This window comes from Martes martes (genome assembly GCF_963455335.1).
Source record: "Martes martes genome assembly, chromosome: 17".
In the NCBI taxonomy this organism is placed as follows: domain Eukaryota; kingdom Metazoa; phylum Chordata; class Mammalia; order Carnivora; family Mustelidae; genus Martes; species Martes martes.
In genome coordinates this window covers 40,362,486-40,374,012 of record NC_137905.1, presented here as the reverse complement: position 1 = coordinate 40,374,012, position 11,527 = coordinate 40,362,486, and the positions used below count along the sequence as shown (strand labels likewise).

The 11,527-nt window shown below is 51.1% G+C and overlaps 1 protein-coding gene across 1 annotated transcript in view; it reads right to left on the bottom strand.

The window, feature by feature from the left end:
* TDRD12 (tudor domain containing 12) overlaps nt 1-11,527 on the bottom strand; it is a gene marked incomplete at its 5' end in the record, with an annotated part of 65,524 nt that overhangs the window by 1,915 nt on the left and 52,082 nt on the right. Inside the window, 9 exons of the mRNA XM_080827968.1 lie at nt 362-428; nt 512-665; nt 750-863; nt 952-1,012; nt 2,429-2,538; nt 5,745-5,917; nt 7,837-7,929; nt 9,270-9,480; nt 10,196-10,383. Coding sequence (XP_080684094.1) covers nt 362-428; nt 512-665; nt 750-863; nt 952-1,012; nt 2,429-2,538; nt 5,745-5,917; nt 7,837-7,929; nt 9,270-9,480; nt 10,196-10,383 — 1,171 coding nt within the window. The remainder of the gene's footprint in view (nt 1-361; nt 429-511; nt 666-749; nt 864-951; nt 1,013-2,428; nt 2,539-5,744; nt 5,918-7,836; nt 7,930-9,269; nt 9,481-10,195; nt 10,384-11,527) is intronic.

Below are 11,527 nucleotides of genomic sequence, written 5' to 3'. Positions count from 1 at the left end.
CCCCCATCCCTGAACCCTGCCATTATTTTGGCCAATGCAGAAAAAGTCCCATGGCTTCTAGAGCTCTATTTTGCGACTTTCTATTTTTGTTACTTTAGGCAAGAAATGTGCAGGTAAAATGCCTGCTTAGAAATTAATTCCCTCCTGGGAAGAAAATCTGTAAAGGTGTTATAAGAAGGTCGCTTATAATTAAAAGTTGATTCCTCCTTGAACCAGAACATTTAGCACCAAGATCGACCACAAGGAGAAAACCAATTCCTAAGGGCTTCACGGTAATGACCCGTTGCCACGAGGGCTGCAGTCCTCAAACATGGCCTTCAGCACTGGTGACTCCCTAGGAGGTGGGCGCATCCCATCTTACCCTGGGGGAGCTGGCTGTCCTCTTCACATTCTTCCCAGTGATCGAAATCAAAAGCCACATTAGGATTCTGTTCAAAAGAACAGGTGACATTTAATACAGAGTAAGTCATGCTCAGGCCATTGAGACCAGGCACGGTTCATTTCCACTCACTTTCTGTTTGAGTAAGCCACACCAAGGTCCCCTGGTCTCTTTTGCAAGAGTGATCACAGGTTCCTCATTCACGATCGTGCATTTGCAGGCATCTTTTACTACGTTGGCCTGCAGCTCCATATCGGCCAAGTAAAACTTTTCTCCTGCCCAGCCACTAGGTGTACAGAGAGAAAGGCCAGTCTTTTAACATGTTCAGAGTGATTTCCGATTTCACTCTAGAAGACATACACGAACCTACCTGAAAACAACTCTATCTTCGAAATATTTACATTTGTAATCTTTTACATTCCTTATCCTTATCTTCAGTATGACCACATCATTTTTCTGGAACCACTTTATCTGTGGGTGGAAGCTAGGAGAGAAGACAATGGCTTACATGGGCACACGATTCACTCACTGGGCATGGAGGGAAGCCGACTTCGGCCATGCTGGGGATGTACCTTTTCAGAGGCTCTGTGGTTCTGTGAAGGGAAGAATCGCTCGTGTTTTCAGGTAAAGTTTCTGGGCAAAGAGTCAAACGTGCCAGTAAGTTACTTATATGTGACCATATACTCCACGTACCTATCTGTACTTCTCACACTTGACGCAACTTTTAGCCAAGGAACAACGTACAAAGAGTGTCAATTTCCACGTATCCGCTTGCAAAGAATAATTAGAAAAGATTAAAATGCACCACATTTAGTAGCATTATAAAAAACAGGCTCTGACAAATACTATAATTAAACCATCGGGTAATTAAAGTTACTCTGAAACGGAGCGGCATCACGGCCGGCAGCCACCTTAACCCACAAGGCCCGGAGACGGGCCACCAGAGGGGAAGGCATCTGGTCGCCAGTCTACGCAAGGAACCAGTGCTGAACACGACGCTTCCTCCCCGCCCACCAAAAACCGCCATTTGAACTGCTTGGTTTAAAACTCCCGAATCTTCCATCTGAAGATGGAGCAAGAACGTTCACGGCAGCTTTAATCACAGTCAAACACCGCAAACAGCCTCGGTGTCCACCAACAGGTGAACAGACAGATCACCTGCGGTGGGTTCTTATCACAGAACAGCACTCAAGGGGGAGAAGGTACAGAAGGAACCACCACTCCTTGGAATCCGGCCTGAATCTCACAGACAACGCCGAGGGGAGAGGCCTCCAGAGCGAACACCCCGGGCTTCTAACTCAGCAGAGCTCATCCGAACTGATGGTGGATGTCACGACTGGTCCCGGGGAAGGGTTTCAGGAGGGGAAGATGCGGGCGGGGGAGGCCTGGGCTGTGGGAATGTTCAGTCGCCTCAGCTGGGTGCAGTCAGTGGCCATGGGTACACATGTCAGTAATTCTGACGGGCTGGGTGTGCTTCCCTGCATGAACGTTACACCTCAATTAACTAAACGGGGAAAGCTATTAAAAAAACACTGGAAGTAGAATTGTCAAAAATAGATACCAGTTTATGTCCCTTTCTATAGAATTCATCTAAAAGTAGAAAGCCTCAACACTGGAAAACTTCCAAGCTTTCATGATTCTAAGTATAAAATCTTTCAAAAGATTTTATTTATTTATTTGTCAGAGAGAAAGAGAGAGCAAGCACAAGCAGGGGGAGCAGCAGGGGGAGAGGGAGAGCAGGCTCTCCACTGAGCAATGAGCATGATGTGGGGCTCGATCCCAGGACTCTGGGATCATGACCTGAGCTGAAGGCAGACGCTTAACCCACTGAGCCACCCAGGCATCCCAAGCCATGTTTTTTTAAAAGATTTTTTTTAAAAAATTCATTTGAGAGAGAGAGAAAAAGCATGAGCGGGGGGAGGGGCAGAGGAAGAGGGAGAAGCAGACTCCCTGCTTACCAGGGAGCCCTGACAAGGGGCTCGACCCCAGAACCCTGAGATCATGACCTAAGCCAAAGGCCCTAAGTGAGCCATGTAGTCAATCACCAACCATGCTTTTGGTTTTCTGGCTTCGTCTCGGAGTCAGCCCCTCTTTCTGAGCTGCTGTCCTCTCGCTGTGGGCTCTGCAGACGAGCAGCATCTTCTGCTGGAGAAGGAGCGCTGGACAGGAAGAGGTGAAGGTTAACTCAGAGTCCAAGGGAAAGCAAACTCAGACTCTCTAGGGGGCCCGCCCACCAAGAGGAGGAAGGCAGGCAGCAACTGTCAGACCAGCCCCGGGGTCACGACTCTGCTCCTGGAGGCCAGGCAGGGCCCTCGTGGCGAGCCCGGAGCAGATCATCGATACAGACAGGCTGGTAAGTACTTTAACTCATTTACCAGAAAAGTTCCCTTTCAAATCCCTTAACTTCAAGAATAACCAGCCCTGTGACCCACTTTGAAATGGATAAAAGGGTAGAAGTAAAGGTATCTCTGTGCCCCTGCCCAAGTTCCTCGGTTCCTCCTCCCTGAAACACCTCCTTACTTCTAGAAACATTCTTTGCACAAAGAAGCACACAATGCCATCTGTATCGAAAACACACACAGGCGCCATTTAAACACCCGGGAACCTACTCCATTCACTTCTCTGCTCCCTCGATTACACATAACTAGAGACAGATCACTTCGTATCAGTACTCAGAGGGTTGCCACACTCTTTAAAAATTAAAAAAAAATTTTTTTGAGCAGATAACCACTTTCATGTGGTTCAATGTTTTGAAATAAATGAAAAGGTCTTTTAAAAAAATAAATGACAAAGTCTTACACAGTGAAAAATCTCCCTCTAGTACCTGTTCCCCAGCCACCCCACTGCCTTCTCACACGCAACAATGTAATTCATTTTGTGTGCATCCTTTCGGAGAGGATTCAAGCCTAAAGGAGCAAGGCCATGCAAACATGTGCACGTGTGTGGGCGTACACACACACACACGTACCCATACCTATGGCGTGGGGGGTGTGCATGGGTGTCTCCAAGGGGACTTCTGCTCAACACACGTGAAGCCTGCGAGTGGCACCCCACAAATGGTGAAGACCTCGTCTCATGTTCCAGCCACCCAGGCAGGGACCCGTGCCCAGGCCCCGTCCTCCCCACGATGCAGCCCCAGACCCTCCAACCCCTTCTCTCTTCCCCCACGGCTCTCTCTTCCCCACCACACCCTCATCCACTGGGGTTCCGTCCCTCCTCGTCACGCATTTCCCAAATGGGGACTCTTCTCCACTCCCAGCAAACAAGTCTTCCCCAACTGCTTTTCCTGAGCTCCAGGCTTCTGCTTTCCATAATCCTTCAATGGGACGTGTCCCAAACCAACTTAACGATCTCCTCCTCCCATACCAGCACTGTGACACCGTCCACCATGCCAATACCCTCCCGCCCAGGGCTCTGCAATCCCAGCCCTGCCGTCTGTCAGTCCCCAAGCCCTGTGGCTTCCAGAGGTTTCCCATGCCCAGGACCTGTCCTGTTCCCCAGCCTGCTGGAAGAACGATGCCTTTCTCCTCGTTCTGATCCCGACCACCACCATGGCTCCCCAATCCCACTCCTAAACCGGAGTCTCTGCTGGGCAGGCTCCATCTGTAGCACCTCGTGCGCGATCCTCTGCTCGCCCACCCTGTGCGTATGCCCACCGGGGACAGGCTTTTGCACACACGCAAAACCGAGTGTGCAGAGGGCCGGGTGCAGAACAGAACCGGGGCTCAGGTACAGCTGCCGTGTTTCACAGAACTGACCAAGCCTCACGGTCATTGAAGCTACTAAACTCTAATGAGATCTTTGTTTTTAAAAGAGTATCTTATAAACAAGCTTGGAGCAATTTTTGTTTCCTGAAAATGTGTAGAAATGGACATGTCTCCTAATCCCACAGGCATCCAAATTCATTAAGATAAAAATTAACAACTTCAGACTGAAGTATTTTAACCTTTGCCATGTTCTTTGAAACTCTGCTGTGCTCATCAGTCCCCGGAGGCCCCAGACTGACCCCGTGCCCAGCTCACCATGCTCACTGGCCGGGCCTCCTGGTGGCGTCCCGCAGGCACCTGGCTCCCTGCTCTGAGCCAGCCCCTCACCTGCTGCCTGGGCGTCTGCCCTCCCCGGCCTCGTCTTCCACCGCCGCTGCCGCTGCTTCCCAGGCTCCCCTCGGGGCTCCCGGCACTGGGTCCCTGGGTTGAGCCCTTGGACTTTGACACTCACTCCTTCGGGCTCTCATCCAGGTCCGGGCTGTCAGGACCCAGAGCTGCCAGCGGGCCGCCCTGAGACCACACACCCCCAGAAACGCATTCGGAAACCAGCTACTTCTTGCCACCTCCACAAAGCTGCCCCAGCCCAAGCCACCGGCACCACGTCCTGAACTCTTGGCACAGCCTTTGTCCCCCCATCCCAGCCTCTTCTCAACACGGTAGCTGCTCAACACCTCCTCACAGCGCTAGCCCAGTGCTTGCAGATGGCCACAGGGTCCCACCGGCTCCCACCCGGAACAGCTCTGACCCCCGCACCCGCGGTTCTCCCCGCCTTTTGGCTCTCGCTTCCCGTTCCTGTCATCAAGGAGTAACTGAGTCTTCTCTGTGACCACTTTGCGGGGTTGCTTTTCCAGTGACTCTCAGGATCTCCCGTGTCTGGTTTGTGGAAGCGTCGACGGGGACAGCCGACTGGGAACGCTACCGGGCGTCAGTCTGACGAGGGCTCCGAGAGGCGGCGGGCGCACGGGACGCACAGAGGAGCGCGTCGCCAGTGCCCCCTGGAGTGGCCCAGAGCTGTGGCGCGTTCGCACGGGGGGATCTCACGTGGCAGTCACGATCCACAGCCACACTCGCGGCCCGGGACAGTCTCACTAACTGCGCCGAACTCAAGAAGCCGGAGAGAAGAGCGCGCCGCCTCACTCCCTCAGACAGAGCACAACCCGGGAAGAGGAGTGCGCTCCGGGCCGGGCCGGCTGCCGCCCTCGGGGAGGGAGCGGCTGGCGGTGGGGCTGAGCACGCACCCTTCCCACCCCGGGTGGGCCTCTGTGCTCGGAACACGCACCGGACCACACTTATTACACAAATGCTTTTCTAAGCGTCAGTCAACAGCTAACAGAAACTTGCTCTGTAAGAGATACGGGTGCAACAACCCATGCGGCACTGGTTTTGTAATATTCCATCCAAACCAGAACTGCGCATGGGAGGATGGATAAAAATCAGATTCCCCAAATCTAAGAAATGACTGAAGCTCAGTGACGGAAACATGGAAACTCAGGAACCTACTCAACTTCCGGAAATAACAACAATAAAAAAGTCTCTAAACTCCTGAGCTCTAGTCCCACAAAACGGCACTTCCAAAAGGGAGACAAAAACTCACTCACAGGGCCTGGCTCGGGCCTTCTTCACCGGGTGGCATCTTGGCTCCCTCATGTAACGTCTTCAGCTGTTCTACGTGCTCGGAGTTGTCGATGCCCATTCCCATCGACAGAATTTCAGAACGAACGTTATAATCAATAACAGAGGTCTTCAAATTTGAAAGTTTTGTAATGTGCACCTTGAATCAAAGAGAAAGTCCATTTGCAGCAATCAGACTTTGAACTTTCAAATCAATGGAAAATGCACTCATGTGACCTCTCGATCTCACGGTGTCACACTGGGTGCATGTGGGCTCCCCCTGTGGCTTTCCGCTGATTTCCTGAGGTGACATGTGAGATTCCTCCAGAGCCCACTCCCACACTGCAGAGGTATGATGTGGGCTGGAGCTGGGGGCCCCCCACAGAATTCCTAGACCTCTCTTAACAAGGAGGGCCCTAAGGCTCAGAGACGTCAATGGCCAGGAGGGGCCTACACCACAGCCCTAAATCCCGTGTTCTCTGCGGTTTCCTCCACTGGTTCTTCTGCAACCAAAATATTCTCATCCTTCTTAATTTACACAAAATAGGAGGTTCTACAACACTGTGATTCCCACTGGTAGGAAGTGCAGACCCAGGACTGGGCATCCCTTTCATGGCAGTGGGAGGGGAGCCAGGCCGAGACCAGCCAGAGCACCTTCCTAAGTGAACCCCGGGAATGTGTGCCCATCTGGGAATGGCAGAAGAGCCTTTCTCCACTCAAACTGAGGGCCGAGCGTTCTGGGGGTCTGTCTCCCCCGCACTGTGCCATCAATGCCGCTACTCTAAACGCAATGCCAAGTGAATTTCTTTTTATGCTTTTTTATTTCCTTAGCTATTATTTTAAAAATCTCTTAATAAAGCTTCCATTTTTGGTGCACCTGAGGGGCTCAGCTGGCTAAGCATCTTCCTTCGGCTCAGTTTCCACTTTTTTCCTCTAATAGAGAACAAGAATATTGGCTATTATATAAACCAAGACCCCAAATCTTCCTTTGACCTGTATTGGCAATCTTTATCTTCTCCATTAAAAATCATTCTCTCTTAAGTCTTACACCCAAACTCCTCTTTGTAAGTGTTAAGGCTTTTCCAATTTCATAAAAATAACTTTCAGCAAAACAACTTTATAAACTGAACTCTTTTAAATGTTATAAACATTATTAAACTGATTAAGATTTAAGTCCAATGGAGCAGAACTTTGGCTTGAAAAGTGGAGTTCTTGGGGTGCAAGCAGCCAGAGAGGGTGATGCCGGCATCAGAGGGGATGCACGGAGGCCCCACTGACAGGTCCCGGTCTGGCACTCAGCCCTGCCCGGCCCTACACCAGCTCCATGGGGTCAGAGTTTCTGTTCACAGAGAGAATCCGAGTCCCACACAGGACCTCGCACACAGCAGGTGCTCAATAAATACTTGGTGTAGGAACGAGGCGGACACCGTAAACTAACAAAACTGAGCTCCGAAAGCCCAAGGACTGGCGTCCTCGATGTGACTGATCCCATGCAGTGACCCCCGTTCTGACACAGGCCTTCCCCAGCAGTGTGGACAGAGGACAGTGACACTGTTTTAGTGGTGGACAACCAACGCTTGAAAGAACGTGGAATAGAACCGTGCACATCAGAGACTGTCACATGTAACAAGGGGAGTTTCACAGAGCTTGTCTCCCTGGTATGTGTGTTGGCTTACAAAGAAAGGACTCCCTTAAACAAACAAACAAAAAAACCTGCAACCAAGTTCATGACTCAAATAACATGGAAAAAAGCAACTCTGCCTAACACACAGCACCCCCACAAAGCCTCCTTTATTTGAGGCAAACCATTATTCAGGCCACAGATTAGAATAATTTTAGGGGTCCACCTAAAACCAGATTTCTTTCAAGACAACCGCATACTCAGGGTGCCTGGGTGGCTCTGGTGGTTAAGCATCTGACTTTGACTCAGGTCATAATCTCAGGGTCCTGAGGTTGGGCCCCACTTTGGGCTCCCTGCTCAATGGGAAGCCTGCTGCTCCCTCTGCCCCTCCCCCATTCGTGTGCCCCCACTAAGTGAATAAAATCTTTTTAAGAAATGGAAAAGAACTGCACACTCACCATTGGGTCGATCCACACTGTGTTCCCTAAAGCCAATATCACTTTGGCATCATGCAATTTTCCAATTATTTTATGATGAATGTACCTAGTAACCTAGGAGAAAACCATTTAGATAATTTCTCTGATGCTTGAGGAGAATATCTCATTCTGCTTATGCTGTAGAGTTTCGCAAAAATCATTTCCATGCATTTTGCTTGAGCCTCACTCCCACCCCGGGAGGCAGGTCACAGAGGCCATCGTGCTGCTGTGTGGACAAGGGTCATGAACAGGGGAGCTAAGTAAGCAAAGAGGCAGATGGCACCTCTGGACCCCCCAAACTGGATGTTCCCCACTGCAGCCGTGTGTCCTTGCTCTCCTCTGTGGACGGTCCACAAGTCTATCTTTGGAAGCTCAGTGAGCCTGAAGAGACCCTGGGGCCAAGGGGCCCAGGCTTCCGTGTCCCCCATCCCGAGCCCGTGGCTGCTCTCCTCTCCTGCAGGCCCATCTGCACTCCCATAAAGCAGACAGGAGGGAGCTGGTTGCCTCCATCCCTTGCACAGGCATTTGAAAGAACAGGCATGGGGAAAACCTGCCCCATTTCCAGAGGCCCCTCTTCAAGATTATCTTGACAGACCAAAGGTTTCCTGGAGACAAGAACCACAACCTTCTTGCTTATGGCTACATCCCCAGAGCCCAGTGGCACCAGCCCACAGCGGACACTCCGTAAATACTTTGCAGAGGGAGAAAGAGTGCTACTTAGTAAGGAGTATGTTTACGGACCCTAGCAGCAGTACTGTGACTTCATCCCGTATTGTGCAAACACTCACCTGTTCATTCCCTGGACCATGTCTGACCTTGTTTATTACCTCTCCTTTGCCAACCACAACGGCTCACTTCATGTCCTACCAACCAGATTATCTGAAACGTAACCCTCCTTTGAAGAGTCAAGCATGTCCTCGGGAAGACGACTCGTGGCTCTGCTGATCAGCGGGACCAGCTGTGTGGTCTGGGTCTCTGCCCGGCTGACGAGCCACATGAGCCCCCCCAGGATGGCTCCTCCTCGTACCGTGAGTTCTCTCCACTTGTGGTGCCTCATCCGGTCTACGCGGGGACATTCTAGCCACACATCCTGAAGGGCCCAGAGGACATGCCCTTTCTTGGCTCTCTTCCCTTGCCCGCCTTCCCAACCTGAGGGAAACGACCTGGCCTCTGCTCCCCTTTGATGGGGTATCCACTTGGGGCTTACGCTGTTTCCTCTCAAGCGGACAGCCAACTCGTTTCATCGCGATGCGTATCTTAGGCCGATTCAAGGACTATGTGCACTACCAATGACGACGGCCACCGTACAAGGCTGGGAACACGAGGCAACTTACCCAAACTCAACACTCTAAATGAATCTCAATTCCGTGCATATTCTGAAAGTCAACAAAGTGCAAAAAGCCAAAATAACTTACCTTTGGATTCCATTCAACTTCATTGTCCGCGGGTTTCACTCTGCAAACAATAAATTCCACCGCCTGGGGGGGCAGAGTGTGGAAATTTTCCGGGAGATGCAGCAGTTGGCCTCTCGTGACGAGTCCAGTCCGGCCTTCATCTATGAACTTCACCAGGACACTGTCCGCACCCCAGGTGTCTTCTTTTTGGCTCATCTCCAGCACCTCAACCCTGGAGGACACCCGTGGCTTCAGTGTAACAGAGATCCCAGAGGAAAATCGTCCTTGCCTCCGCCTACTCATTAGAGAAGATTCTAAACTGCAAGGTTCTTTCCCGTGGGAAATAAAAATAAAAATTAGCTCAAGCCCTCAAGGACACTCAGAAGGGCTTACTTAATTCAAGTACAGAGAAGTATAAAAAAATGTATAGTACTTTTGACTAGAGAAGATCTCTTTATCGGACAACACAATGAAAATCAACTCAGTCAAGTGAAGTCTCCACCTTTCTCAATCGAGGCTCCCCCGAGCGCAGCCAGGAGTGGCAGGGGAGGGGGTGAGCGGGCCGAGGCAGGCTGCCCGGTGGAGCCCACGCCGCACAGTGCACGTCACCACACAGCGGCTCAGCCTTCTCTGCTGTAAGAGGGACCCGTTTCACGGGAATCCCAGGAGCGCGAGGGGAGGTGGAGGCGTGCACGGAGGCAGCAGAGGGACGGCTCCAGAACCACCCCGCCTTCTGCGCTCTGTGCTCAGGAGCCCAGGGTCACACAAATCTCAGCTGCAGAACCGTGCCAGGCAGCTGGGCGGGGTGGATGTGCCACTGCCACCACCCCCCGGGGGTGTCCGTGCACACCGGGGCAGATGGACACGGATGCAAACAGGGATTCGATACCACTTAAAGTTGCCTCACACTTCAGAGCTCTTAGAGATGGAATACATAGACCTTTTACCTGTGAAAAAGTGTTTTTTCTGCTAATCCATATAATCCATGTTTCTCCACTTTTTCAACAGTCATTTTGTTGCTGTTACCCTTAAAATACTCATTCATTTCAGCATTAAGACTTGCATAAAGATCCATCTGTTTGTCAACTATACGACCAAAGTAATGTGTTGCATTCGAAATGTAAAAGGGTATTATCTGAAAAATAATCAGCAAACAGATTCAGAAAATAAACTCAATCTAAGCTGAAAAGCTATCTGCAGAAATCAGCCCCTGGCCTGAGAGCCCAAAGCACACCACCAGGGATGGAAACATGAACCAGGAAGCTGGCCGACCCATACGACCACCTTTCTGTATCCACAGAAGATGTGGTTTCCCTTTAATTCTAAGGGAAGACTTTTTATTAATCTTATTATTTTAAAACTTCTTTATAAATTATAAATGTTTCTTTGTTTACTCCCTAACTGCACTTAATAAAAATCGTTCATAAATAGCATCCCTGTCTCTTGAGCTCTTTCTGATCTTTGTTCCCATAACACGCAGTATTTTGTGCAGGAGGCTCTAGGGATACGAGATAAGCCACGTCCTACACACAGACGGCCGCAGCTAGCGTGTGGGTCAAGGAAGACAACTCTTCACAGTCAAGTGCACGCAGAGTGACTGGTGCTTGAGGGGCAATGTCGGCGTGCTCGTGTGTTAACAAGAGCATAGAGAAGGCACATTTCTGTGTAAGGCGGGGGGAGTAGTAAGCTGCCCCAGCAGAGGCAAGGACAGAGCAGTCACCTGCTGGAAGGGCTGAGGGAGCAGTGCTGACTGGGAGGCAAGCAGGCCAGGAGGCAATGGTGAGGTCACTGCTCGTGATCAATCTCGCAGGCTGACAGCCCCTAGCCCTCCTCTGTGGCACCCCCAAGCCCCCCTGCTTGCTGTTCCCCCACTCTCACTGCCAATGAGCCCTGTCCTGTGCCACAACACACGATGTTAACGCCTACCTTGGGGACTCGCTGCTTCCTCTCCCTGCAACAGAAGACCCAGGTCTTCCAGGGCTGGATCCTTATCCTCTGGCCCTCGGGGCAGCTGACACCTCAGAGATGCCTCCCTGCCCATAATCCCTAAAGGCCTGCTGGTACTTTGCTGCATTTCACCTTCTCTAGAGCACCTGTCACCATCTTTTCCACTCACTATCCCAGGAAAAAAAAAACCAAAATGTGCCCAGAAAACCCCCAGTCCTGGACACATGGGACAGTCCCTTTTGGCCATAACTGCCCCCCGCCCCCCAACTGTTTTGACTCCACTCACAAGCAGTCCTGTACATAACTAATTCACTCTATTACAGTCACAGGAT